Consider the following 26,033-nt stretch of genomic DNA (forward strand, 5'->3'; position numbering starts at 1 on the left):
GAGGAAGGAGTTCATGGGTTGAAAGCAAACCATTGGTCAATTGCCCCCAAATAGCCCCAAATACGACCTAAAAAAAGCCAGAACTTGCAATAATTATTATTATCATTATAACTTATTGTGTGCGTTCTGCTTCTGAAATGGATTATATATTGCTGTTAGAACAGTTAGATGCTCTGGCCGCCCAGGCCGTACGCATATAACGCATATTTAGATATGTCAAGATCTATTCCTGTGCCTCCACACCTACAAGTTCTGAGCGCACTCTGGGTTTTAGCCACAGATATCTTTCAGATAGATAGATGACAGGTCAGGTATTTCCCGACCCAACCTACGTCGTTCAGTATTGTAGTATTGATTGATTGATTGATTGATTGATTGATTGAAAACTTTATAAACAGATTGCAGAATGGGTACAATACAGTACGGCTCAATGCACACAATTGTTAAGGGGATGCAGACCAGAAAAATACTTTTGTCTTGTTTACATCAGGGTCCCCCATTTTCAATTCATCATGACATTTATGACATACACGACATACAGATATACAGTACTGTTACATCCAGACATTTATGACATACAAGATATACAAATATACAGTACTGTTTAAGAGACAGAGATCCTAAAAGAAAATATATACATATATACATTTGAGGGGGAAGAAACTGTACATTGGAGGGGGTTGGGTGGGGGAATTTGAACATTTACCGGGGCCAGTTTCTAATTGCAGCCATCCATAGGTGCTCTTTGAGAGCGGTTTTGAAGGAGAGTAGGGATTCACATTATTTTACGGCTGTGGGTAGAGCGTTCCACATTATTGTGGCATAATTGCTAAACGTGTTTAGTCCCTTGTTTGAGCCGAATCTGGGTTGAACATGATTTGTGGAACTCCCTCTGGTGTTGTGGTCGTGGAATTCACTGACTTTTGGGAAGTATTTCGACATGTACATGGGTATCTTAGTGGTGTAGTGTATCTTGTAGACCAGGCCCATTGCAAGTTGCTGTACTCTGTTGTCTACTCTAAGCCATCCTAGGTTGTCAAAATGGGCAGGGGTGTGGTGGGTTTTAGGAGTAAGGTCAAGCAGTAGTCTGACCAGTTTGTTTTGTGATGTTTGTAGTCTTGTTTTTATGGCTTTTGAGGTGCTTTGCTACCATGAGGTGCAAGCATATTCGTAGTACCCTTGAATGAGTGCTCCTGTTAAGAGTCTTCAGGGTATTCTTGTTTACCAGAGAGGAGATCCGGTACAAGAATCTTGTTCGTTGGTTGACTTTTTTGATTACATTGGTTGCCATTTTGTGACAGGAAAGATTTGCCTCTAGGATTGATTGATTGATTGAAAACGTTATTAACAGATTGCAGAATGGGTACAGTACAGTACAGCTCAATACATACAATTGTTAAGGGGATGCAGACCAGAGAAAGACTTTCGTCTTGTTTACATCAGGGTCCCCCATTTTCAATTCATCGTAACATATATGACATACATGACATACAGATAGACAGTACTGCTACATCTATACATTTATGACATACCAGATTTGCAATTACAGTACTGTTTGTGATACAAAAAGAGTCCAGAAAAAGAAAAAAAAAAGTATATACATTAGACGTAGAAACTGTACATTGGATTGGTTAGGTGGGGGTGGGGGGGGACTGTACATTGGAGGTGGTTGGGTGGGTGGTTGGGTAGGAGTGGGGGGGGGGGGGTAGGAGGGGTGGGTGGGGGACACTGTACAACTGTACAAACAAAACTGTACATTGGATTATTGACAAGACCATACTTGGTAATTTACTGTACATTGGAGGGGGTTGTGTTCGGACATTTACAGGGGCCAGTTTCGAGTTGCAGTCTCCCTTAGGTGTTTTTTGAGAGTGTTTTTGAAAGTGGGTAGTGATTCACATTCCTTTACAGCTTTGGGTAGGGCGTTCCACATTGATGTGGCATAATTGCGAAACGTGTTTAGTCCCTTGTTTGAGCCGAATCTGGGTTTAACATGATTTGTGGAGCTCCCTCTGGTGTTGTGATCGTGGTATTCACTGACCTTTGGGAAGTATTTTGTCATGTACATGGGTACCTTGGTCGTGTAGTGTATCTTGTAGACCAGGCCCATTGCAAGTTGCTGTACTCTGTCGTCTACTCTAAGCCATCCTAGGTTGTCAAAGTGGGCAGGGGTGAGGTGGGTTCTAGGAGTAAGGTCAAGCAGTAGTCTGACCAGTTTGTTTTGAGATGTTTGTAATTTTGTTTTTAGCGCCTTTGAGGTGCTTTGGTACCATGAGGTGCAAGCATAGTCGTAGTACCCTTGAATGAGTGCTCCTGCTAGAGTCTTCAGGGTATTCTTGTTTACCAGTAAGGAGATCCGGTACAAGAATCGAGTTCGTTGGTTGACTTTTTTTATTACATTGGATGCCATTTTGTCACAGGAAAGATTTGCCTCTAGGATGGAACCCAGGTAGGTAATATCTTCTTTCCTTGTGACAATATTGTCACCCACTGTAACTGAGAAGCCGTCGGTCTTGCTGAGTTTGTTATTTGAACCGAAGAGAATGGACTCTGTTTTGCCCATGTGTAATGATAGTTTGTTATCAGCGAGCCATATGCAGATTTTGCCTAGTTCTGAGCTGAGGGTTTTTTCAACCTGTAACTTGTTCTTGTCAGAGACCAGCAGGGCTGAGTCGTCCGCAAACAGGAACAAGTTGCAGTCACAAGCTGACGACATGTCATTTGCATAAATTAGGAACAGTAGCGGACCTAGTATGCTTCCTTGTGGAACACCACAGCTTACTGTGAGGGGGGGGATAGGGTACCGTTTACCTCCACCATCTGCTCTCTCCCCTCCAGGTAGGATTGCATCCAGCTCACTGATAGACTATCAAAACCAATTGCTTTTAGCTTGTCAATCAGAATGGTGTGATTGACAGTGTCGAAGGCCTTTTGTAGGTCCAGCATGACCATGCCGCAGTATTTGCCCGCGTCCACCTCTTGTTTGATGTGGTCGTTTAAATAGAGAAGGCATGTGTCAGTGGAGTGGGATGTTCTGAAGCCAGATTGGAATTCGTAGATTCGATTTTTTTCCGCAAGGTATTTTTCGACCTGTTCGTATACAATTTTTTCCATGACTTTCGAGATGGAGGTAAGGATAGAAACAGGGCGGTAGTTGCCTGGGTCTAATTTACTGCCTTTTTTGTGCAGAGGGGTCACTCTCGCAATTTTGAAGTCCTTGGGGACGTGTCCCTGTTTTATGGAGAGGTTTATTATGTGTGTGATGACTGGGGTGATGGCGGCTGCTGAGTCTCTGAGGAATTTGGAGGGGATGTTGTCATGGCCAGTGGCCTTGTTGGGTTGGAGGGCGCTCAGTTTTTTTGAGTACCTCATCTGTTGTTACCATTTCCAGTTTGAAGTCGTCTTTGTGGACCCCTAGGTTCTTGTAGTATGCTACTATGTGTTCTACCCCATAATGCCCTGAGTGGGAGGGTAGTTTGTTTACCAGTGTTGTTGCTATGTTTGTGAAGAAACTATTTAAGTAATTGGCTACATCCAGCTTTTCTGTGATGAGCGTGTTGTCCGTCTTTATGTTTGAGAATCTGGTTTTAAGTTTTTTACTGCAGCCTAGTTGGTTATTGAGTAATTTCCAATGTTCACGTGGGATGGAACCCAGGTAGGTAATTTCATCTTTCCTTGTGACAATATTGTCACCCACTGTAACTGAGAAGCCGTTGGCCTTGCAGAGTTTGTTATTTGATCCAAAGAGATGGACTCTGTTTTACCCAGGTGTAATGATAGTTTGTTATCAGCGAGCCAGGTGCAGATTCTGCCGAGTTCAGAGCTGAGGGCTTTTTCAACCTGCAACTTCTCCCTGTCAGAGACCAGCAGGGCTGAGTCGTCCGCGAACAGGAACAAGTTGCAGTCATCACAAGCTAATGACATGTCATTTGCATAAATTAGGAACAGCTCACTGGGAGGGGGGGGGATAGAGTACCGTTTACCTCCACCTTCTGTTCTCTCCCCTCCAGGTAGGATTGCATCCAGCTCACTGATGAACTATCAAAACCAATTGCTTTTAGCTTGTCAATCAGAATGGAGTGATTGACAGTGTCGAAAGCCTTATGGAGGTCCAGCATGACCATGCTGCAGTATTTGCCCGCGTCCACCTCTTGTTTGATGTTGTCGTTCAAATAGAGAAGGCATGTGACAGTGGAGTGGGATGTTCTGAAGCATGTTCTGAAGTATAACTAAGGGCTAGATCCACAAAGAATGGATTGCACGGAGCAAGTTGCACCCTTACTTACAATTCATTTCGAATTGAAAATGGGGGACCCTGATGTAAACAAGACGAAAGTCTTTCCCTGGTCTGCATCCCCTTAACAATTGTGTGTATTGAGCCGTACTGTATTGTACCCATTCTGTAATCTGTTAATAAAATTTCCATTCAATCAATCACCGTGCAGATTGATTGATTGAAAGTTTTATTAACAGAATTGAAAATCGTACAAACTGGGAACACTTTGCATACATTCATATAGTTCCACATTATTTAAAATATTTAGTATTTTATTGGTCGATATAGATCAGATGTTATGCAGCAGTAGCCTATAATAAACACATGGAGACAGAAACCGTCTGCATCTGCAGCAACGTCATTCTCCTTCCTGCCTCTTCACAATAAAAGTTCTGGGTAGCGCACAGTTTTCGGAAATACCGGAATAATGTGTATAATTTCATACTAACGAATAACAAGTAATTATCTGTTCGAACCTGTAGTCAATATATGAATATTAATTAACGTATTAGCTGTAATATAATTGTCGGAATTATGATAGACTGTGCGTGTGCGCCGCTTCCCGAGATAACGAGGCGTCCCTGAACTTTTATTTGTGAAGAGAGGCGAACGGACAGGAAAGAGAATGACGTCGACGTAGATGCTAGTAGCAGTTATCTGACAATGGACACCACGGAAAAACAGGGTAAAGTACTAAAGATGTAAAAACGTTTGGCATGTAGAATTAAAGGCTGTGATTATACAACGTCAATGTCAGTGCCACTGACTGCTGCAAGGAGTGAGCACGAGAAAGACATAGGCTGAGATTCGCTTTAGGGGTTCATTAAAATAAACGTGGCTATAAAAAAAAAAAAAAAAAAAAAAAAAAAAGCAGCAGGCGAAAAATAAACTCTGCGCGCTTCGATGTACGTTGTCGCTGCTGCACTTCCGCGTCCCGTGGAGCTCGTGAAGGGAGCGCGTGAGTGAATGTTGATTAGAGAGCCTTGCCGACTAGCCGTAGTTACAAGTTACACAACCAGTGACGTCACAAGGCTCTAATCAACGTTAACTCACGCGCTCCCCCCCCCGCTCTCCCACGAACCTAGTCCCTTTCGTGACTGTGATGCACCGAGTGAATCCACAGTCACTTGCTCCTCCAACGAATGTTGACCATGAAGGACTGGTTCTGGCCGAACCGTTCGTTATACAAGAATCGCAGACATGTCAAAGGTACTCACAGTTGCACGAGGGTTTCGGACAGAGATACGGGATGGTTTGAAAGCTCGGCGTTGCTAATAAACATTTTAAATATTTTTTATAAACTGCTCAACCCTGCATTATTTCCGGCGTTGGGTGCATGATGCAGTACCTTTGAAATGTCTCTGTGATATTTGTATAACGAACGGTTCGGCCAGAACCAGTCCCTCATGGTCAACATATGTTGGTTTTCTATTGAGGAGCAAGTGACTGTGGGTTCACTCGGTGCATCAGTCACGAAAGGGGCTACCACGAGCTCAACATACCGGAACGGAAGTGTTGCGGTGGTCTATAATATGGCTGCACTTTGCTCTCGTCCAAAAAAAATGTTTTCGGTTTCTTGTTGCCGACACGTGATATATGAATATAAAAAGTAACGGAGTGTCGATTCTTGGCATTATTTAACTAGGTTCTTAGTATACCTCAACGTTAGCCCATTTATGAACTATTACTCGGATATAACTCAAATCACCAGCAGAGGAGGCTCCTCAAAGCAAACAAAGCGCCAGTTGTCCACTGATGATGACGTAGGCTGATAAATGAGAATGGCTGCCTTTCCTTGTGTGTGTGGATATTATCGCGAGGCCGGTTGCTAACTAACTAACCACTGCTCTTGGTTATTAGAACACAGTTGTGGATGTGTGCCCGTTTGCAAATAAAATAAACGGTACGTTTGAACTCTTTTTGTATCACAAAGAAACAGTACTGTATTTGTAAATCTGGTATGTCATAAATGTATAGATGTAGCAGTACTGTCTATCTGTATGTCATGTATGTCATATATGTTATGATGAATTGAAAATGGGGGACCCTGATGTAAACAAGACGAAAGTCTTTCTCTGGTCTGCATCCCCTTAACAATTGTATGTATTGAGCTGTACTGTACCCATTCTGCAATCTGTTAATAAAGTTTTCAATCAATCAATGTAGGATTTTCAATTCCAATTCATTTGGAATGAGGACCAATATACACATGACCACATAACCTAATTATATGCAAATAATTTGAATAAGGACACACAAACAAGACAGATAGGCTTAACAACAGCGTGGGCTATCCATGTAATAAAGCAGCTAACATTAAATGGGCACAGAAACATCCTCAATCACCAACACTGGACAACGTTGTCTCCGAGCCCCTTCCTCTACACCCATCACCATGTACTTCAAATACTCAGATGACCGCTGTCATACTTGCATTCTTTACTCGGTTTTAGGCTATCAACACCGTATAGCTAGCTTCACACAGTGGTGCAAGAAGAAGCTGAATCTCACAAAGACAACAGAACTGTTCATTAGAACTTCCAGTATTCTGGTCTGATTATACTGTAGTATTCTGATCTGATCATACTGCAGTATTCTGGTCTGATCATACTGTAACAAACTTGGGTTGTTAGTTATTGATGACTCTCAAGGCTGTTGTTATTTCTCACTTTATGTCTTTATTGCAAACATCAGATATGGCTTCGGTACAATTGACTGGATGCAGCACCTCTGCACGTAACCGGAAGACTCATTGCTATAACTTTCCCATGCATCAAGAGAGCGCACCCTAGGTGCCACACCCTCTTATACCTTTCCCAGGTCAGCCCCTGCCCCCTCCCCTCTACCAACCCCGGGCCCGCACAACCAACAGCGTCGCCTGCCAGCCCCAGGTTGGTAGAGCGCAGAGCGACAGCCCGGCCGACCAACGACCCAAATCCCAGGGTCGCTACAATAATGTAGTATTCTGGTCTGATCACACTGTACCCACAGCATAGCCCACAAGCCCACCTGCATCAATAATGAACCTGTTGAGATGGTGGTGTGCTTCAATTCAATTAAAAAAAACTTTATTAGTCCCCGCAAGGGGCAATTTAAGGCATGATATGACAAACGGCTGTATTTCTATACATTCAAGTCTATCTGTATGTCGTGTATGTCATATATATTATGATGTATTGAAAATGGGGGACCCTGATGTAAACAAGACGAAAGTCTTTCTCTGGTCTGCATCCCCTTAACAATTAAGTGTGTATTGAGCCGTACTGTATTGTACCCATTCTGCAATCTGTTAATACAATTTTCAATCAATCAATTTCAATCAATTAGCTAACTCAGCTGAGTTAGGTTCACTGGCAGTGGATGGGTACGATGCTTAACGTTACCCATCTTCCCAGTCAAGCTAAATCTGACGGCCGCTTGGCATCTCGTTAGGTGAGTGGTGTTGAGGAATATCTGAAATAAGTAAGATTTATGTCGCACGCACGTCCTCATAACTCCCACAACGCTGTTCTGTATCCTGCAAATAAGTTGGCTATATTGACGTTAGCTAGAAACCAACCACCTCTCTGACCTGCTAGAATATATTAGCTGCATGCACCGCTCATATCGGACGCATTATGGTTGATGTTTGTTGCTGAGATTGGGCGACCTGTGGTAACCCCTATAAATGTTTGGTATTCATTAGGCCTGCCGCGATAAGCAATAAATCGATTAATTGCCGCGATAATTAAAATGAATGCAATGATTTTGACGGGCGCGATTAATTGCTATTTGCGCGTTTGTTTTAATGAGGCGGAACCAGTGCCCCTTGTCAGTCACTCTCCGTGTGGGTTGGCCGCTGGCGTTACTACAGAGCACTACGGAGCTCCGTGGGGCAGTAGCAACGCCACATATTTAGCTTACCTACATTTCTCAATAGTGTTGCTCCTTTTAACCAAGTAGCGTTATTTGTAGTGTAACGTTAGAATAACACAGAATAACGTTAATACAATTACATGCATCATTGTTTACAATGAACGGGTGGGGCTAGTCAAAGCACTGGAGACGGGGACAAGTTAAACATGAATTAATTTATTATAACGGGTCGTTTTCGAGTCGTGCTGCAGTGCCTACGCACCACAGCTATTCTATTATATACGGCTTTGACGCGTCCTCCTCATCGTTGATTGCCTGTAGTAGCTGCATCTAACGTTAGTAGCTAACGTTAAAACTAAAAAACACAACCAGACGAGACAAGTTGTCGGCTAGGATAATCGCAACATTACTTCCGGTCCGGTCGGTGGGCTTCAAAATAAAAGTCTTAAACCGGAAGAGACGGAGCGGTGGGCTTCAAAATAAAAGTTTTGGGAAATAAATTTCTCAATTTTTTTTTTAACCGGTCGCAATAATATCGCTTATCGCGATATTTTCGGGGGCAATTAATCGCCCAGCAAAATTTGTTATCGTGGCAGGCCTAGTATTCATAAATAATATAACTGAATGCAAGTTGACGCTAACATCAGACGATCAGGGTGTCGATGCAGATATTCAGGCAAACGCCCGCTCCCAACGCCAGACAGGAAAAACACAAGGGTTGCGTTCATTTTACAGTCTAATGTTAGCTTATGGTTGCATCAGTTGAAAATGGGCACCCACAATTTTTCTAAATATTCTTCCATGCTGGAGCTTGATTTGGCTACCACAGAACACGGTAGACGTAAAGGCATAGTTCAAGGTTTGTATTATTTGTGATGTATAAAGTGTACATTACAGTGAAATGCTTGGTTTTGTTCTATAGTAGACTGCAACCCAAATCTTTGGCTATCTTGAAAGCTTTCCACTGTACTCACTATATTCAGTGTTTGAATGTGTGTTTCAATTCTCTATGAATTGAAAATGGAGGACCCTGATGTAAACAAGACGAAAGTCTTTTTCTGGTCTGCATCCTCTTAGCAGTTGTCTGTATTAATTGAGCCATACTGTATTGTACCCATTCTGCAATCTGTTTCAATCAATCAATGAATGAATCACCAATGAATATAGCTGTACCAATTTATTTACCCATTGCCATTGTTTTGTTCAAGTTATGTATGAAGACAAACATGCCATGACAGCTGTTTACTGTTATGGCATAACAAACATTTTAATGATTGTTCAGTTGTCCCCTAAAATGCAACATGACTCACTGACTCACTGAAATAGGGTTGATGGGGCAGATTAAACATCAATGTGTGAATCCCAGAAATTGGTTAGAATAGCTGCAGACTAATTAGTCATTCCTTTTGCTCCTCAATTTTGTAGTTAATCAAACCATGAGATTGTGCAGATCTGATGGGCTATATTACCAATGGGCCTCAAGATGACATGCTCATTTGGGGTTTAGCCTCAAAGTCGGGCATTGTTGAATAAGTCCCCACAGTCAAGAAAAAACACAAGTACAAGGTCACTGCATTTTTTTATTTTTTTATTTAATAAACCCCTTTATTTTAAACACTACACCATATTTGATCTATTTATTTAAAAAAATATTTGCACTACCTCATTTTTGCATTTTGTTCTGGCATTTTGTACATTTTAGTTTTGTATATATATATATTTTTTTTATCTACTTTTTCTCCCATTTTCTATTTTTCTCCCATCCCAATTTCATATTGTCCAATTCTATCCTCCCCTGTCTTGAACGCTGTTAGGCCATGCCTCCCACTGGCCGGCTGCAATGTGGATGAAGCCTTGCATCACGTGTCCCCTCCGGTACACGAGGAGGCAGCCGTCGCATCTTTTCACCTGCACAGCGCGATATCTCAGTGGCGAGGGTCTGCGTGGGAGGGACACGCCGCCCCCGTTGCTTCCTGATTCTGCTGCGCAGGCGCACCAACCGACCTGTAGGAGTCGCTGTCCACAACGTCCGATCCCCACCCACCAGCTTCCCACCCCTAACACTGCCAATTGTGTTAGTATGAACGACCAGCCAAGCTGGTAGCAATGCCGAGAGCTGGGCTCGAACCCAGCATCTCCTGCATTAGTGGCGAGCGCCTTGCCCACTGCGCCACTTAGCCGCCAGTTTTGTATATATATTGTATATTTTCTTCTTTTACTGTATGAAGCACAATCTCGGATGGGTCATACAGAACCAAGCATTTCACTATAATGTACATGTACCTTATATGTGATAAATAAAACAACTTGAACTTGAAACAGCGGCACAAAACACTCAAAATGGGGGCGACTCACACAGTGACGTAAAACTAAGCTCAATTAAATCAAAATGTTATTTTCGAGCCAATGCAGAAGATACTACTACATACCCAGGGCTTTGACAGTTTTTCTCAACTCCATCCTCGAGGAACACTCGCAGGGTGGATTTTGTTTCTAAAATACATTTTGAATGTGATTTAATTCAATGTGACCACTAGAGTGTTTTGTATTTTAAGAACAGAAGGTCTCAGCTCTTCACGAGCTGCAACCACCTTTGTCACTCTGTTTAATCCACATACTGCTGACATCGGGTGTTCTGAAGGATCAGATTAAACCGAATATATATATTTATTTATATATATATATTTAATTGTATTTGTATATCCCCTGATATCCCTTGTATATTCCTTGTACAATATGCATTGAATATCCCTTCTAGTCTACTGAACATCCCATAATAGTCTCCATTCTACCATTGGACGAGACCTTGGTGCTTGGTCGCTATACCCCTCAGACCAGGTTCAATCGTACCGCTCAACATGTATGGACAAGTCCTAGTTCCGCGTAGGAATATGTCTACCGCACCACTAATGGTACTATTTGTTCATAGTGCGTATATATACTGCGCTATTAAAGTAGAGCTTTCTTTTAGTCCAGTTCCTTACCCTCCAACAGAGTGACAGACGCAAAAGCCTCCCCACGAACCACGTGGGGGCAGTAAGGCCAATTCGGCCCAGTATCGGCATTGAGACATCGTGTATATTAATATTTGAATAGTCATATTTGGCACTATATCGTCGAGTTGGACGTATTCTATTAAGCTAATAATAGTCTATTCATATATAGTGCCTCGTGCGGTAAGAGTTCTATAGTAATCAGCACCCCCATCGTTTCGGGCATCAGCTGGACGCTTATCCAGGGTGGTTGACCCCACGTGAAGCTGCACCCGAGGAGCTCCAGGCCAAAGAGCGAGTGGACCTGTATATTGGATTATTCTACCGACGACGGCTAGCCTTCCACGGCTTGGATTATGCTTTGAGTACTTTGATTATTCTATGGATAAAGGCCAACACTGCGGTGTGTTGGAAATACCCCCCACGGAGAGGACGACAGGTGAGAAGACGCTCTACACGACGAGGTCGCCTCACGTCTCTCCATCGTGGACCGGAGGACGCCGGCCACAGAGAGTCCAACTGCTTTCATCTGTGGATCGAGGATCGCTGGGCACCGGGTCGCACGACTGTGGGCTCTCCCAGGATACCCTCGGCCAGACGGGATACAGCCAGACTCTACCCCCCCCCCCCCCTCCAGCTGTCCTACAAGCAGTCGGAACCTTCCCCTAGTGTATCCAGCTATATAATCATTCAAGTATCATTGCTATTGTTCCCTAAATATTCCAGGTTGTATATTTGCTTCCTGCGCAATCAGAGATTGGACATTCGATATTGATCTACCTACGAATACTCATTTGCCATAAAAGTGCATACTATTTCAAATCATAAATGTAATTAAGTGATCGTTGTACATACCTTTTGCTATGTATTAAAACTCAAACTTTCGATTTGGTACATTTGTGTTGGATCCGTTTATCAGGTGGGAGTGTTCAACATATTCATACCTAGTACTGGGTGGCCAGAGTCTAAAGTACAAGAGGTAGTGGTAGTAAGTATCATATCTAACAATACAGTCAGGGAATTGTACCCCTCAGTTACAATTGGTCCTTCGAGCCGGAGGGTAATCAGTGTAATATTAATATAGTGTTATTAATATTAAAATGGCCTATGATGAACACTCCACGAAACGATCCTCCTAACCAACAACGCCCGCGGCGCAAACGACAGCTCCCTCAGTACCTAGAGGCTTACGCTGTCAGTCAACAACCTAGTCTTCTACCAACAGTAAACGCGGTAAAACTAGAAAGTAAAATTATGTCTAACCCTAACGACCAGGCTACCCCGACCATAGAGGCCCCTATGGGTTCTAACGTAACTGACCCAGCTCACGGTGGGGACCAGGGGGAACCAGACATGACTTTACACCCCGCCAATACCGAAGAAGTAGTCCCCGACGAGTCCCGGGAGGAAGACAACACTACCGAGAGAGAACTCGGCACGGAAGAAGATGAGGAGAGCACCGTGGAGATAGAGCTCCAAGACTCCGCACGGAGTACCCCAAGGGACGGCTCCCCTATACAACCGTCTTCTCCCAGCGAGGCAGAGAGGACACTACAGCAGGCATTCCTCGTCAGCCTGAAAGCCTCTACTGAACGCGATAGACTCCAGGGTGAACGCGATCGATTGCAGATACAGCAACGGAGCGAAGAAGAGCACATACGCCTGGAAATAAGACGCATTCAGATGGAAGAGAACATGGCAAGAGACCGGGCCGACGCCCAGCGCGCCGCCACCGGTGCCCAGAGAGAATCGGATCTCACCAAGCGCGAAGCCGAGCGCGACAGAGCACAAGCGCAACTAATAGAACAGCTGATCAGAAGGACAACACCCCCTCCCTCCACCAGAGGCTCCAGGAACTCGTCTAGACATCACTCCAGGGCGGCATCCCCTAGCCGAGTAAGCGACCCTGAACTTGACCAACAGACGAGGTTTATACCCCCCGCAGACCCCCTTCCCCAACCGGTCCAAGCGAGACCCAGCCACCAGGAAGGAGCAGCATACACTGCGGAGAGGCTAAATCAGAGACTACAAGCCCTGGATGACCTAACGGAAGACGAAGAGGAAGAGGAGGAGAACCACGCCCGACGACAGCACAGTACTCTACCGGACCAGGAGGTCCAGTACAGCCCAGGCTATACCCCCGCGGAGCTGCGCTACAGACCCCCGACGCTATTCACGGGTGAGCACGACGCACGACCCGCACCGAGGAACAGCACCTGGACCAGCGGGCCATGGTACACAGCCGGTACCAGCCCACGCCAAGGAGCAGGAGGAGACTCGCCTAGGAGGCCTCTCCCCCAACGCTCGCCGATGTATCAACAATCCGCGTCATACATTGGCACACCTATGGTACCAGACTTCACTCAGGAGAACCGGGCCCAGTATACGGAGCTCCGCATGTGTCTGGAGACAATGTTGGTGGATGTCATTGATGAACGCCATAAATACGCGATACTACTGAAGCATTTAAAGGTACCCCGCGCGCACAACATAGCGCTCGCCTACGCCACTTCCACGACCCCATACACCGCAGCGCTGGTAGCGTTGGACCAGAGATATGGACGTATATGGGATTACGTGATCCAGGAGATCAGGCACATCGACCGCCTACCCCCAGCAACAGACAATCGAGCACTGGACGACCTGTCCATCAGAGTGCAGTCCCTGGTAGGGATGCTGGGAGCGCAGAGGGAAAAGGGTAGGCATGAACTATACGCCAACTCAAATGTAGAGAGGATCTTGGAGAAGCTACCGCCCGCCCGACAGGAGCGCTTTAGGCGGCAGAGAGACCACCGAGACCCTAATGGCCCCGAACCGAACCTCCTCGATCTAGCCGACTTCCTGGCGAGAGAAGTCAGCAGCTTACGGCTAGATACATTCGGACGGAGCACCCCTGGCTCCAGAGAAGGAACCAGGAGACTAAATGATGGAAGAAGATCGGTGACTGTCATGCACCAATCGGAGTCAGTGCCAAGCAGTAGGAGCCACAGTACCCCCCCAAGAAAGGAGAAGTGGAAGATAGTGTGCCCCTACTGTGAGAAAGAACACTGGCTGTCACAATGTGACTCATTCCCCAAGATGAATGCGGAGGAAGCGAGTCAATGGATAAAGTCCAACAGACGCTGTTTTCGCTGTGCGCGATCACACATGGCAGCCGAATGCCGCTTAAAGAAAAAGTGCAGTCGGTGCGATGGAGCCCATCTGGACATACTCCACGACAGTAACAGACGGCGGCCTCCACCCGCACCATCAAGCAGCAAAGCAAGCGTCATGTACATCGACCCCGCCAGCAGCAGCGGAGCCAGAGTGCTCTTAAAGGTAGTCCGTGTGACATTGAGCTACCAGAATAAAGTCATGGACACTTACGCCGTCCTTGATGACGGGTCAGAGAAGACCCTCCTGCTCGCGTCCGCTGCGGCCCAGCTAGGGCTGCGGGGGAGCGAAAACCAAATGACAATTCGGACAATAAGAAGAGATTTGAAAACGATAAAGGGCGAGAATGTCTCATTCTCTATCGCAGCAAGCGGCCAGCCCGAGCGACGGTACAGGATTACAGACGCTTTCACCAGCCAAGAAATAGGACTCTCGCGGTACACATACCCCGTAGCCAAGCTGATGGAGAAATATGTACATCTACGCAAGCTACCGATCCCACTCATAGACGGTGCTACCCCGACACTGTTGATAGGCTCCGACCATGCAGACCTCATTGTCCCGATAGACCGGGTTCATACCGGACCCAGAGGCTGTCCTGCAGCAGTCGAGACCCGCCTAGGATGGACTCTCCAAGGCCCACTCGCCAAATCTCTCAACCGAACCACAGCCACTAGCTGTCTCCACTCCCGAGTCACAGAGGGAGACACTGCACTCCTGCAGCATGTAGAGAGGCTATGGACCTTAGAACAAATGCCCTTTAAGAACGAAAAGAAAGACATTCGCTCTAAAGACGACATCTACGCCATTAACCTCCTCGAGACGGGAACAAAGAGAGTCCCAGTCAGCGGCGTGTTGAGATACGCCACGCCACTCCTGCGGCGGGAAGGGATGCCTACCTTTCACGCAAAGAAAGACGCCACAGAGCGGTACCTACTAAACACAGAGCGGCGCTTAGCCAAGGACCCCGCCCAAGAAAGTGTATACCGCGCTGAGATTGAGAAGCTCATCACAGCGGGACACGTCACAAAGATTGACATTAAAGAGGCCGACCAGACGACTGAATCGTGGTACGTGCCCCACCACAAGGTTCATCACAACGGCAAAGACCGCATCGTGTTTAACTGCAGCTACCAGATCGGATCCCAAAATCTGAATAAAGAGCTATTGCCCGGTCCTACACTCGGCCCCTCCCTACTAGGCGTACTACTCCGCTTCCGCCAGGACAAGGTGGCTATCAGCGGGGATATCAAAGGGATGTTCCTGCAGGTGAGATTAGTAGAGGACAAGCCCCTGTTGCGGTTCCTATGGAGAGAGAGGCCAGGAGATGAGCACCCAGCCATCTACCAATGGGAAGTCCTCCCTTTCGGAACTACATGCAGCCCATGCTGTGCTACATTTGCACTACAGAGACATGTCGCAGAGGACCCAGCAGCGGACGAAGAGGTCCGACACAGTGTGAAGAACAGCTTCTACGTAGATAACTGTCTACAAAGCGTTTCGACCCAGGAAGAAGCCGAGGCTCTCCTACATAAACTCCGCGCCTCTCTGATCAAAGGCGGCTTTGATCTCAGGCAGTGGGCCAGCAGCGATCCGCACGTACTGCGCAGCCTCTCCTCCGAGGACAAGGCAGCGAGCAGCGAGACCTGGATGGCCACAATCCCAGGAGAAGCCCAAGAGATGACACTAGGACTAGTGTGGCGCTTCAAAACAGATTCGCTCCACTATAGACACAAACCCCTGACCACGGAGCAGGGAAGGTCGACGGCAATACCGACCACCAGACGGAGTGTGTACAGAACACTCGCCCGACAATATGACCCGTTAGGATGTATACTACCGTACACCACCAGGGCAAAGATGATTGTACGAGCATTGTGGGACAAGGACCAGGGCTGGGACGACCCCATTCCCGCACACCTTGCATCCACCTGGAGAGAGTGGGAGATGGAACTCCACTCACTCCCAGGCGTTAATATACGCCGAAGCTACTTCCCACCCACGGCGAGGCCAGAGACATGTAAAATGGATTTACACGTCTTCAGTGACGCCTCCGAGGTCGCCTACGGATCAGTAGCCTACTTGCGGGCCCAAGAAGAGGGGGGAGAGATCTACACAGCATTCATCCTCGCCCGCTCGAGAATAGCCCCACGCAAGCAACAGTCTATCCCACGTCTAGAGCTCTGCGCAGCCCTCGCAGGAGCGCATCTAGCCACGCTCATCCAACGTGAGCTCACCATTCCGGTGCATAGAACAATCCTGTGGTCAGATTCCACGACAGTACTCGCCTGGATCAAATCGGATTCATGCAAATACAAAGTCTTCGTGGGAGTCAGAGTCACTGAGATTCAAGAGTTAACCGGAGAGTTAACCGGAGAAGCAAACTGGCGCTATGTTGATACAAAACACAACCCAGCTGACATCATCACCCGGGGAATGTCCCTAGATGACTTAACCCGTCATAACATCTACAGTGACGGACCAGCATTCCTCAAGCTCCCGGAAGGAGATTGGCCCACGCCCACCACGAGGGAAGCAAGTGACGAGGAGGCTGAGAATAAGAAACCCATGTTCTGTGGATTGAGCACTGTTGTCTCCGCAGACCCCAACATAGACGATTGCATTACCATAGAGAGTGCGCAGCAACGGACATTCCTGCGGCACCACCCAGAGATTAAGTCCCCCGCTGATATGTCAGCAGCTGACTACGAGGAAGCAGAACTGCTTCTACTGCAACGAGCCCAGAGAGACTCGTTCCCCGATGAACTAGACTGTCTACAGGGAGGAAAGCCCGTCCCATCAGACAGCAGATTGATTCATCTGGCCCCCGAGAGTGACACACATACCCTCATCAGAGTGGGTGGTCGCCTGCGGAGAGCCCCCAATTTACCGGATGACATTAAGTACCCGATCGTATTGAACAGCCGACACAAGGTCACAGAGCTGATTATAAAGAAATACGACGAGGATGTACACCACGCAGGAGCAGAGAGAGTCTTCGCGGAAATCAGACGTCGTTACTGGATACTTCAAGGAAGAGAGGCGGTGCGACGCTTCCAGCGAACCTGTCTAGACTGCCGAAAGTGGCGCGCGCAGCCCAGCATACCACGGATGGCTGACCTACCTCCATGTCGCCTCCGACTCGGCGACAAGCCATTCCACTCAACAGGCATGGACTGTTTTGGCCCGCTGCACATAAAGAAAGGAAGAGGCACCGAGAAGCGGTGGGGTATTGTATTCAAATGCATGACCACCAGAGCGATACATATCGAGCTCCTTCCGACCATGAGCGCAGACTCATTCCTTATGGCCTTCCGAAGATTCACATCACGGAAAGGAAAACCGTCTACATTATTGTCCGATCACGGGACAAACTTCAAAGGCGGAGAAAGAGAGCTGAGGGAGAGCTTCCAAGCTATGGGCCCAGAACTTAAGACCCACCTCGCTCCAGCCCAGATTGACTTCCAATTCAACCCCCCAAACGCACCCCACTTCGGTGGAACTTGGGAACGAGAAGTACGTTCTATAAAGACAGCCCGGTACGCAGTACTTGGGGCCCAGACTGGCGGAAGAAGTCCTAATGACAGTTCTCACGGAGATTGAGGGAGTATTGAACTCAAAGCCCCTCGGTTACGTCTCCAGTGATGTAGCAGATGTCGACCCAGTCACCCCCAACACCCTCCTGATGGGGCGGCTAGATCCCGCGTTACCCCAGACAATGTACCGGCCTGAAGAAGCGAACGGCCGACGAATGTGGAGGTACAGCCAAGTATTAGCCGACAAGTTTTGGAGCAGTTTCCTACTGCACTACCTACCGTCTCTACAGACCCGCCAGAAGTGGGTAAAAGAGAGAGACAATTTGACGGAAGGAACAGTCGTCATGATTATTGACCAGTCACTACCCAGAGCTATGTGGCCGGCTGGCCGCGTAAGCAAAGTGATCACCGGTGCCGATGGCAAGGTCCGAGCAGCTGAAGTACTCGTCCAGGGGCGCATTTACACCCGTCCTGTGGCGAGGCTCATAGAACTGCCCCGACTCCCAGACACAATCGATGATGACCATGACCCTATGACTTTGTGAGTTGACTGACCCTTACAGCGAACCCTTGAGTGGTAGACAGTGCGGTTAATCTGTCTCTGCTTAACTAATTGGGTTGGGACCAATTAGGGGGCGGCTGTTCTGAAGGATCAGATTAAACCGAATATATATATTTATTTATATATATATATTTAATTGTATTTGTATATCCCCTGATATCCCTTGTATATTCCTTGTACAATATGCATTGAATATCCCTTCTAGTCTACTGAACATCCCATAATAGTCTCCATTCTACCATTGGACGAGACCTTGGTGCCAGGTCGCCATACCCCTCAGACCAGGTTCAATCGTACCGCTCAACATGTATGGACAAGTCCTAGTTCCGCGTAGGAATATGTCTACCGCACCACTAATGGTACTATTTGTTCATAGTGCGTATATATACTGCGCTATTAAAGTAGAGCTTTCTTTTAGTCCAGTTCCTTACCCTCCAACAGAGTGACAGACGCAAAAGCCTCCCCACGAACCACGTGTGGGCAGTAAGGCCAATTCGGCCCAGTATCGGCATTGAGACATCGTGTATATTAATATTTGAATAGTCATATTTGGCACTATATCGTCGAGTTGGACGTATTCTATTAAGCTAATAATAGTCTATTCATATATAGTGCCTCGTGCGGTAAGAGTTCTATAGTAATCAGCACCCCCATCGTTTCGGGCATCAGCTGGACGCTTATCCAGGGTGGTTGACCCCACGTGAAGCTGCACCCGAGGAGCTCCAGGCCAAAGAGCGAGTGGACCTGTATATTGGATTATTCTACCGACGACGGCTAGCCTTCCACGGCTTGGATTATGCTTTGAGTACTTTGATTATTCTATGGATAAAGGCCAACACTGCGGTGTGTTGGAAATACCCCCCCCGGAGAGGACGACAGGCCACAGAGAGTCCAACTGCTTTCATCTGTGGATCGAGGATCGCTGGGCACCGGGTCGCACGACTGTGGGCTCTCCCAGGATACCCTCGGCCAGACGGGATACAGCCAGACTCTACCCCCCCCCCTCCAGCTGTCCTACAAGCAGTCGGAACCTTCCCCTAGTGTATCCAGCTATATAATCATTCAAGTATCATTGCTATTGTTCCCTAAATATTCCAGGTTGTATATTTGCTTCCTGCGCAATCAGAGATTGGACATTCGATATTGATCTACCTACGAATACTCATTTGCCATAAAAGTGCATACTATTTCAAATCATAAATGTAATTAAGTGATCGTTGTACATACCTTTTGCTATGTATTAAAACTCAAACTTTCGATTTGGTACATTTGTGTTGGATCCGTTTATCAGGTGGGAGTGTTCAACATATTCATACCTAGTACTGGGTGGCCAGAGTCTAAAGTACAAGAGGTAGTGGTAGTAAGTATCATATCTAACAATACAGTCAGGGAATTGTACCCCTCAGTTACATCGGGAGTTCAATGATGGAAACTAACCAAAATCCATCAGAGCATGTGCAAGAAACTAGTATTCAACTCTAGGAAAGGTCTGGGAAAGGTTTAGTTGAAGCCATAGGTGCCAGCAGAACTGGATCCCAAGGGTTCACATACTTATGCACACAAGGATATTTCATGTTTCATGATTGTCATCATTGTATTTAGTAAATCATCTAAATATATTCAAACTATTTGTTTTTCTTCAAGCATGACATGCTTTATCAGAAAATGTAGCTTAGATGAAGATATAATAAAGATTAATGTGTGAAATATTTGAAAAACTCACTACATACTTTCGAGCAACACTATATATATATTTATTTGTTGTGACATTTGGACGCTGCGTCCAGGCTATAGACGCAGAGCTTACAGGTGAAGCTCTGTGAATAGTGGTATAAAACAAATCGAGAAACTGCTTTAACATATATTCCTTTATGCTGACGAGTTTGGCTTTCTTTGTATTAGTTGATTCTTGTTTGTTTTGCTTGGTTGGTTTTGTTTAGCCCTATGATTTCAGGGAAGTCTTGCATTATATGAATCAGTGACTGTAAAAATTTGTTTCCCTCAGACACCTGAAGAAAAGATGTGCGAAGAGGAAGACTGCAGCCACAACCTGACGTCTAGACGGGAGTATGAGCCGGACGTGAAGGAAGCGACCCCACCCTCCTCTAACTGGCCTTCGTCATCGGGCTGTCAGAAGACTGACAACCTTGTTAATCCTAAAACCATAGACTCTTGTAAAGTGGAGCGGAAACCATAGACTCTGGTAAAGTGGAACGGAAACCATAGACTCTGGTAAAGTGGAGTGGAACACAATAGACTCTGGTAAAGTGGAGCGGAAACGCGGCATCACAACGCGAGAATGGAGAAGATGTCCGGAGATATGCCTGAGAATATCTTGACCTCTCCGGCAGACGTTAAGATGGATTCTGTGGAAGTCCATAGAAAACACGGACACCCCTTCAAGACGAAACCCACAGGGGCTGAGAAATACGAGTCTCCTTCTGGTCCCGAGGCAGCCGGGGAAAACGAGCCAAGCGATGTAAAACCTTGCACGGATAGTGCGATTCCTTTGCAAGCGGACATAAACCACAACAACAACGTTGGGATTTTTGAAACCGATAGCGCAAAAGGACCTGTAATCCACTGTCTGCCCCAAAATAACATATCTGGTCCTTGCGCCGTCGCTAACGGCGAACCGGCAGATGGTACCCCAGTCAAAAAGAAAAGAGGAAGGCCGAGGAAAATCAGACCTCTTACCGACAACTCTGTGAACTCTGTGAGCCCTGTGAACTCTGTGAACTTGGTGAACTCTGTGAGCCCTGTGAACTTGGTGAACTCTGTGATCTCTTGTGAAATGGACGTCTCTGATGCTGATAAGGACAGCGGCCCTGCGAGGAGACTGAGGAGCCGGAGGGAGCAACCCCCTACGGCGGCGTTGGATGGAAACGCAGCCACTCCTCCCTCTGTGTCGCCTGCAAGGAATACAAACGAAGCGAAGCAGCGAGGGTTCAAAAGGAGGCGCAGGATACCCGATCAGCACAATCTAGCTAAATTGTCCAAAGTCGGTGGGGATGTTTCGCCAGCGGCGGGCAGCGGAGTAGAGGGCGATGTAGGGAAACTGAACACTATCAAACGGGAGGCGGATGGAAACAGGGAAGGACAGTCGACCTCCCGGCCCGGAGAAGGGCCGAGGACCACAGTGAGACAGGTAGCGTTGGGACACAGGAAGTTACTTCCCAGGCCCCCGGTGATCCCCGCACAGCCTAGTCCGAGCGGCGAGCCCGAACACAGGAAGTTACTTCCCAGGCCCCCGGTGATCCCCGCACAGCTTAGTCCGAGCCGCAGAGCGAGCGGCGAGCCCGGAGCCGACCAGTTGCCGAACGCGAGCCGCGAACCACAGTCGCTGATTGGCGCCGCGGCTCCGCAGACTCTGGATCCTTCCGGCTCGAGTGCGAGAGGCTCGGAGGGAGACGGAAACCCATCGAGGACAGTTGACATCCTGTCCAATGTCAAGGATGAGGATGTTGAGATGGAGCTGGATAATTTCGATTCCATGTCGCAATCAAACAGTCTCGCGCGTTCGCAATATCATGCCAACGCTGCGGTGAAGTCCGAGAGTCCCAGTTGGAATTACGAACGCGACGAAGGCCAGACAAAGCGGCGGAGAAAGGTTACATTTAATGAACAAGGCGTGCCCAAAGTCCCCAGAAAACGACGAAGCCTTTTTGGATACAGGAGAAGCAAGCAAGAGAAGAGAAAGAGACCTTTGTTACCGGGAGAACCGGTTCCGGTGCCGATAAAGCGGAACCGTAGAAGTAAAAATAAATCTCCAGCGAGAGACGACTCCGGCGACTCAGATAATCAGGAGGATGACGGCCAGATAACGGAGAGTGGCTCCACTAGAGGAAAGGAAAAGGTCCTGTTGAAATGTAAGGACTGTGGGCGTTCGTTTAAATTTCTGTCTCAGTACGTCATCCACCGCCGCATTCACACAGGAGAGAGACCCTACGAGTGCAACGAATGCGGTAAATCCTTCAGCAAGAACTCTAACTTAAATCTTCACCTGAAGACGCATAAAACCTACCACCGTGCGAGCCACGAGTATCCTTCCCACATGAAGATGCATTCGCACGTGCCCAAGCAGGACCCCAAGGAGGAGAAGCCCGAGAGACTCAGGAGACGACGTAACGACGATTACGGCAAACAAAACTCTCATATGCCGGTTTTGGTGCGTAAAAACAGTAAACCAACGTGCCAATATTGTGGGAAACAATTCCCGTTTCAGTCTGCGCTAGTAAGACATGTGCGCGTACACACTGGGGAGAAACCGTACACATGTGATATATGTGGGAGGGGCTTTGGTCAGGCATATTTTCTCCGTGTTCATGAGTTGACACACTGGTCCGTCAAACGCTACAATTGCACACTCTGCGGCAAGTCATTCACTCATTATAGTAATGCGAAAAACCATCCCTGCAGATTTGTAAAGGACAACCGGGAGCCTAAGAAGCGTTTCAAGCCGTCGCTGTCCTACACTTGCCACATCTGCAAGAACACTTACTACCAACTACAAGACTTCAACAGTCACATGAAAGACCACACCGGCGCAAAGCTCTACCGCTGTTTATTCTGCGACAAGCTCTTTGGCGTGTTGTCAGAGTTCAACATACATCGCCAGCAGTGCGTCAGAGCCAGAGGGGACCGCGGTGGTAACGAGGCGAGGCGGGGAACGTTCGAGCTGTCGCTGCCCAGAAACAGGAGGAACTCCTCGGGACAGATCACGGCTCCCGTCGTCCCGTCCGTGAGCGGCGGAAGACGGAGGCTGACGAGTCACGAGACTTTGCACCTCCGCCACGAGAGACCCTCGACGAAGCCGTTCCAGGCTGCCGGCGTGCCTCCCGAGCGTCTCACGCACCTCGCATCGACCTTAAACAAGCTGGACAACGGGTCGGACCCCAGGAGATACTCGTGCCCGAGCTGCGGCCGACTCTTCCGGCACATGGGGAGGCTCCGGGCCCACATGCTCACTCACGCCCGCGGCCAGAGTTACACGTGCGGCTCCTGCGGCAAAACCCTGGCGAGCTGGCAGAAACTGTGGCACCACCAGAGGATCCACCGGCAGCGGCGGGGGCGCTTCACGTGTCCCCAGTGCGGCCAGGGCTTCCGCTTCGTCGCGCCCTACAAGAGACACATGACGGAGCACCCGGAGTATCGCTGGATTCAGGGGAGGCCGAATAAAGTGTCACTCCCTTATCAGTGTGACGAGTGCAACGCCAGCTTTAAGACCCTGGATTTGCTCTTCAGTCACCAACTTTGCCATTCCTCGTCGCAAGACGCAAGCAAGGCCTCCGATTACCACGTATCCCTAGACGCTCATACCGCACACTCTATCGGGAATGTGGTCACCGCTCAAGCGAACACTGGTCCAACGGACCTCCCCCCTGAAACTCGCCACGCCGGCTACTACCTTCCCCTCCAAGTGGACGCCTCGCCGGAGGTTTCTGTTCCCTCACTGCCGCCGCCTGCGGTTCCCTTAGCCCAGAATCGGTGTCTCGAGTCGCGGAAAACCGCGGAGGAGCGGCCCGGCGGCACGCCGTGGCGCCCGGAGGGAGAATCCACCCCCGGCCGTGACGAAACGAACGCGTTGGGTGCGCAGGCCGAGACGTTGAAAAGTCCGGAAAAGCGGGTTACCGGTGGCGGTGTGAAGTTAAAGGATTGTGAAGAGCCTTCCGAGGGCTTGCAGTGTGTCGTGTGTGGCACCACAAGCCCTACCGTCTCACACCTGTACCAGCATTACTTGCACCATGCGAGAGGATTCTAATGGGGAAACCGTGATCTATACCGGTATGTACAGGTGCATCTCAATCAATTAGAATATCGAGGAAAAGTTGATTTATTTCAGTAATTCAATTCAAAAAGTGAACATTATATAGATTCATTACACACAGAGTGAAATATTTCAAGCCTTTATTTCTTTCATTTTTGATGATTATGGCTTACAGCTAATGAAAACCCAAAATTCAGTATCTGAGAAAATTAGAACATTACATAAGACCAGTACAATATAGAATATATATATATTACAGAAATGTCGGCCTTCTGAAAAGTATATGCTTGGTTGGGGCTCCTTTTGCATGAATCAATCAGTGCGGCGTGGCATGCAGGAGGCAACCAATATATTTCCTCAATATTCAAATTGATTGAGATGTGCCTGTATATACATCCGCTCTCGTGTCCAGACCACACAGGCTATTGTGACGACTGAGGCGTTTGCATTTGACTTGTGTTGTTGCCTTACAGTGTGTGTGTGTGTGTGGGACGTCCCACTTTCTAAGATGTTTTACTCCTCAAAACAAACAATTATGTAGATGTTGAATATGTTTTTCTTTTTTTATATAAAAACATAATGCATTATTTTACTTTTTACTTACTTAAACATTGAATCACTGTATGGCCAATATTGTTTTTGTATTGTAGTTAATGGCGTGTTTTCTGGCAAAAGCATAGATCTACATCTATATTACAACCTCCACCGCCCTCTGAAATGATGTGTTAATAAAATATGATTCCTGTTTACACCATGAGCATGTTGGCCTTTTAACACTTGGTTCTGCGCACTTAGATCCATGCAAGTTTCTTTTTAATGAATTAAGAACCAGGCTTTCGGCCAGAAGACCATCGTCAGGGCCCGGGAGTTAAAAACCTGTAATCCCTATCTGATTGGATCAGATTTGTATTCATTCATTTCAACTCATTATGAATTGAAAATGGGGGACCCTGATGTAAACAAGACGAAAGTCTTTCTCTGGTCTGCATCCCCTTTAACAATTGTGTGTATTGAGTTGTACTGTACTGTACTGTACCCATTCTGCAATCTGTTAATAACTTTTTTCAATCAATCAATAGGGATTCAATGTTTTGAACTCCTGGGCCCAGGGCATAGCCTTTTAACACTTATTAAATGTTTTTGATAACAAACCGTTTAAAGGCTTGTGTCAATAAGTCATAGCGGTAATTTGATTGATGAATTTGGGGAAGTCAGACGATGCCACACGATGTTACAACAATGACCGGACAGTTTCTCCTCCCCCTCACAGATGATGCTTAGAAAATCTGTATGAAACACGGATGTTTTCAGAATAAATTATATTGGGAGTGCTATGTACATCCTGAGTAAAATACTGCAAGTATGTGGATTGTATACGAACCGTTTTCAAAACGGATATATGTACTGTATGAAGGTGTCCACTAAGAGTGCCAATACACGAGGAAGTCTGATTTCTGGCAGATTTTAGTGTCTGTTTGCATTTGAAAACCTGTTACTCTGATGGAAACCCAGTTGTATATACCGGTATTTTATGTTCATAATTATGCATTGTGTAATTCAACAATAAAAGTACCTTTTTATGTTCATGTATTTCTTATGTTTTCCCCTCCATGGTTTATAGATTGAATATTCTGTTCATAATGTTTAATTTGGCTATTATATCACAACATAATTATCTTATTAATTATTATTTTCTCATGATTTTGTTGATATATTGTACAATGAGATGAGAGGCACCTTTGTGTGACGCAAAACAAAAACATGTTATTTGATGCTAAGAAATACATCTAATGGCTGCTTTTTAAAAATTAGATACAGGCTACAGTACCTATGGCTGATGTCTTGCACAATTGTTTAGGCTGACATGAATGGGAACTATTTTACAATTTCT

The 26,033-nt window shown here is 46.9% G+C and overlaps 1 protein-coding gene across 2 annotated transcripts; it reads left to right on the top strand.

Moving 5' to 3' along the window:
- The first annotated feature begins 4,887 nt into the window (after window positions 1-4,887).
- Window positions 4,888-25,716, top strand: LOC311247886 (uncharacterized protein). 2 transcript variants are annotated; one of them, XM_084337940.1, is made up of 2 exons: window positions 4,888-4,961; window positions 20,381-25,716. In XM_084337940.1, exon 2 carries the CDS (start codon window positions 20,675-20,677, stop codon window positions 24,134-24,136), a length of 3,462 nt encoding a protein of 1,153 aa, XP_084194066.1. In that variant the 5' UTR covers window positions 4,888-4,961; window positions 20,381-20,674; the 3' UTR covers window positions 24,137-25,716. The 2 variants fall into 2 exon arrangements, with proteins under 2 accessions (XP_084194066.1, XP_084194067.1); XM_084337941.1 differs by lacking the exon at window positions 4,888-4,961 and adding an exon at window positions 6,070-6,179.
- Window positions 25,717-26,033: the final 317 nt, after the last annotated feature.

Source organism: Notolepis coatsorum, assembly GCF_963971535.1.
Source record: "Notolepis coatsorum genome assembly, chromosome: 2".
In the NCBI taxonomy this organism is placed as follows: domain Eukaryota; kingdom Metazoa; phylum Chordata; class Actinopteri; order Aulopiformes; family Paralepididae; genus Notolepis; species Notolepis coatsorum.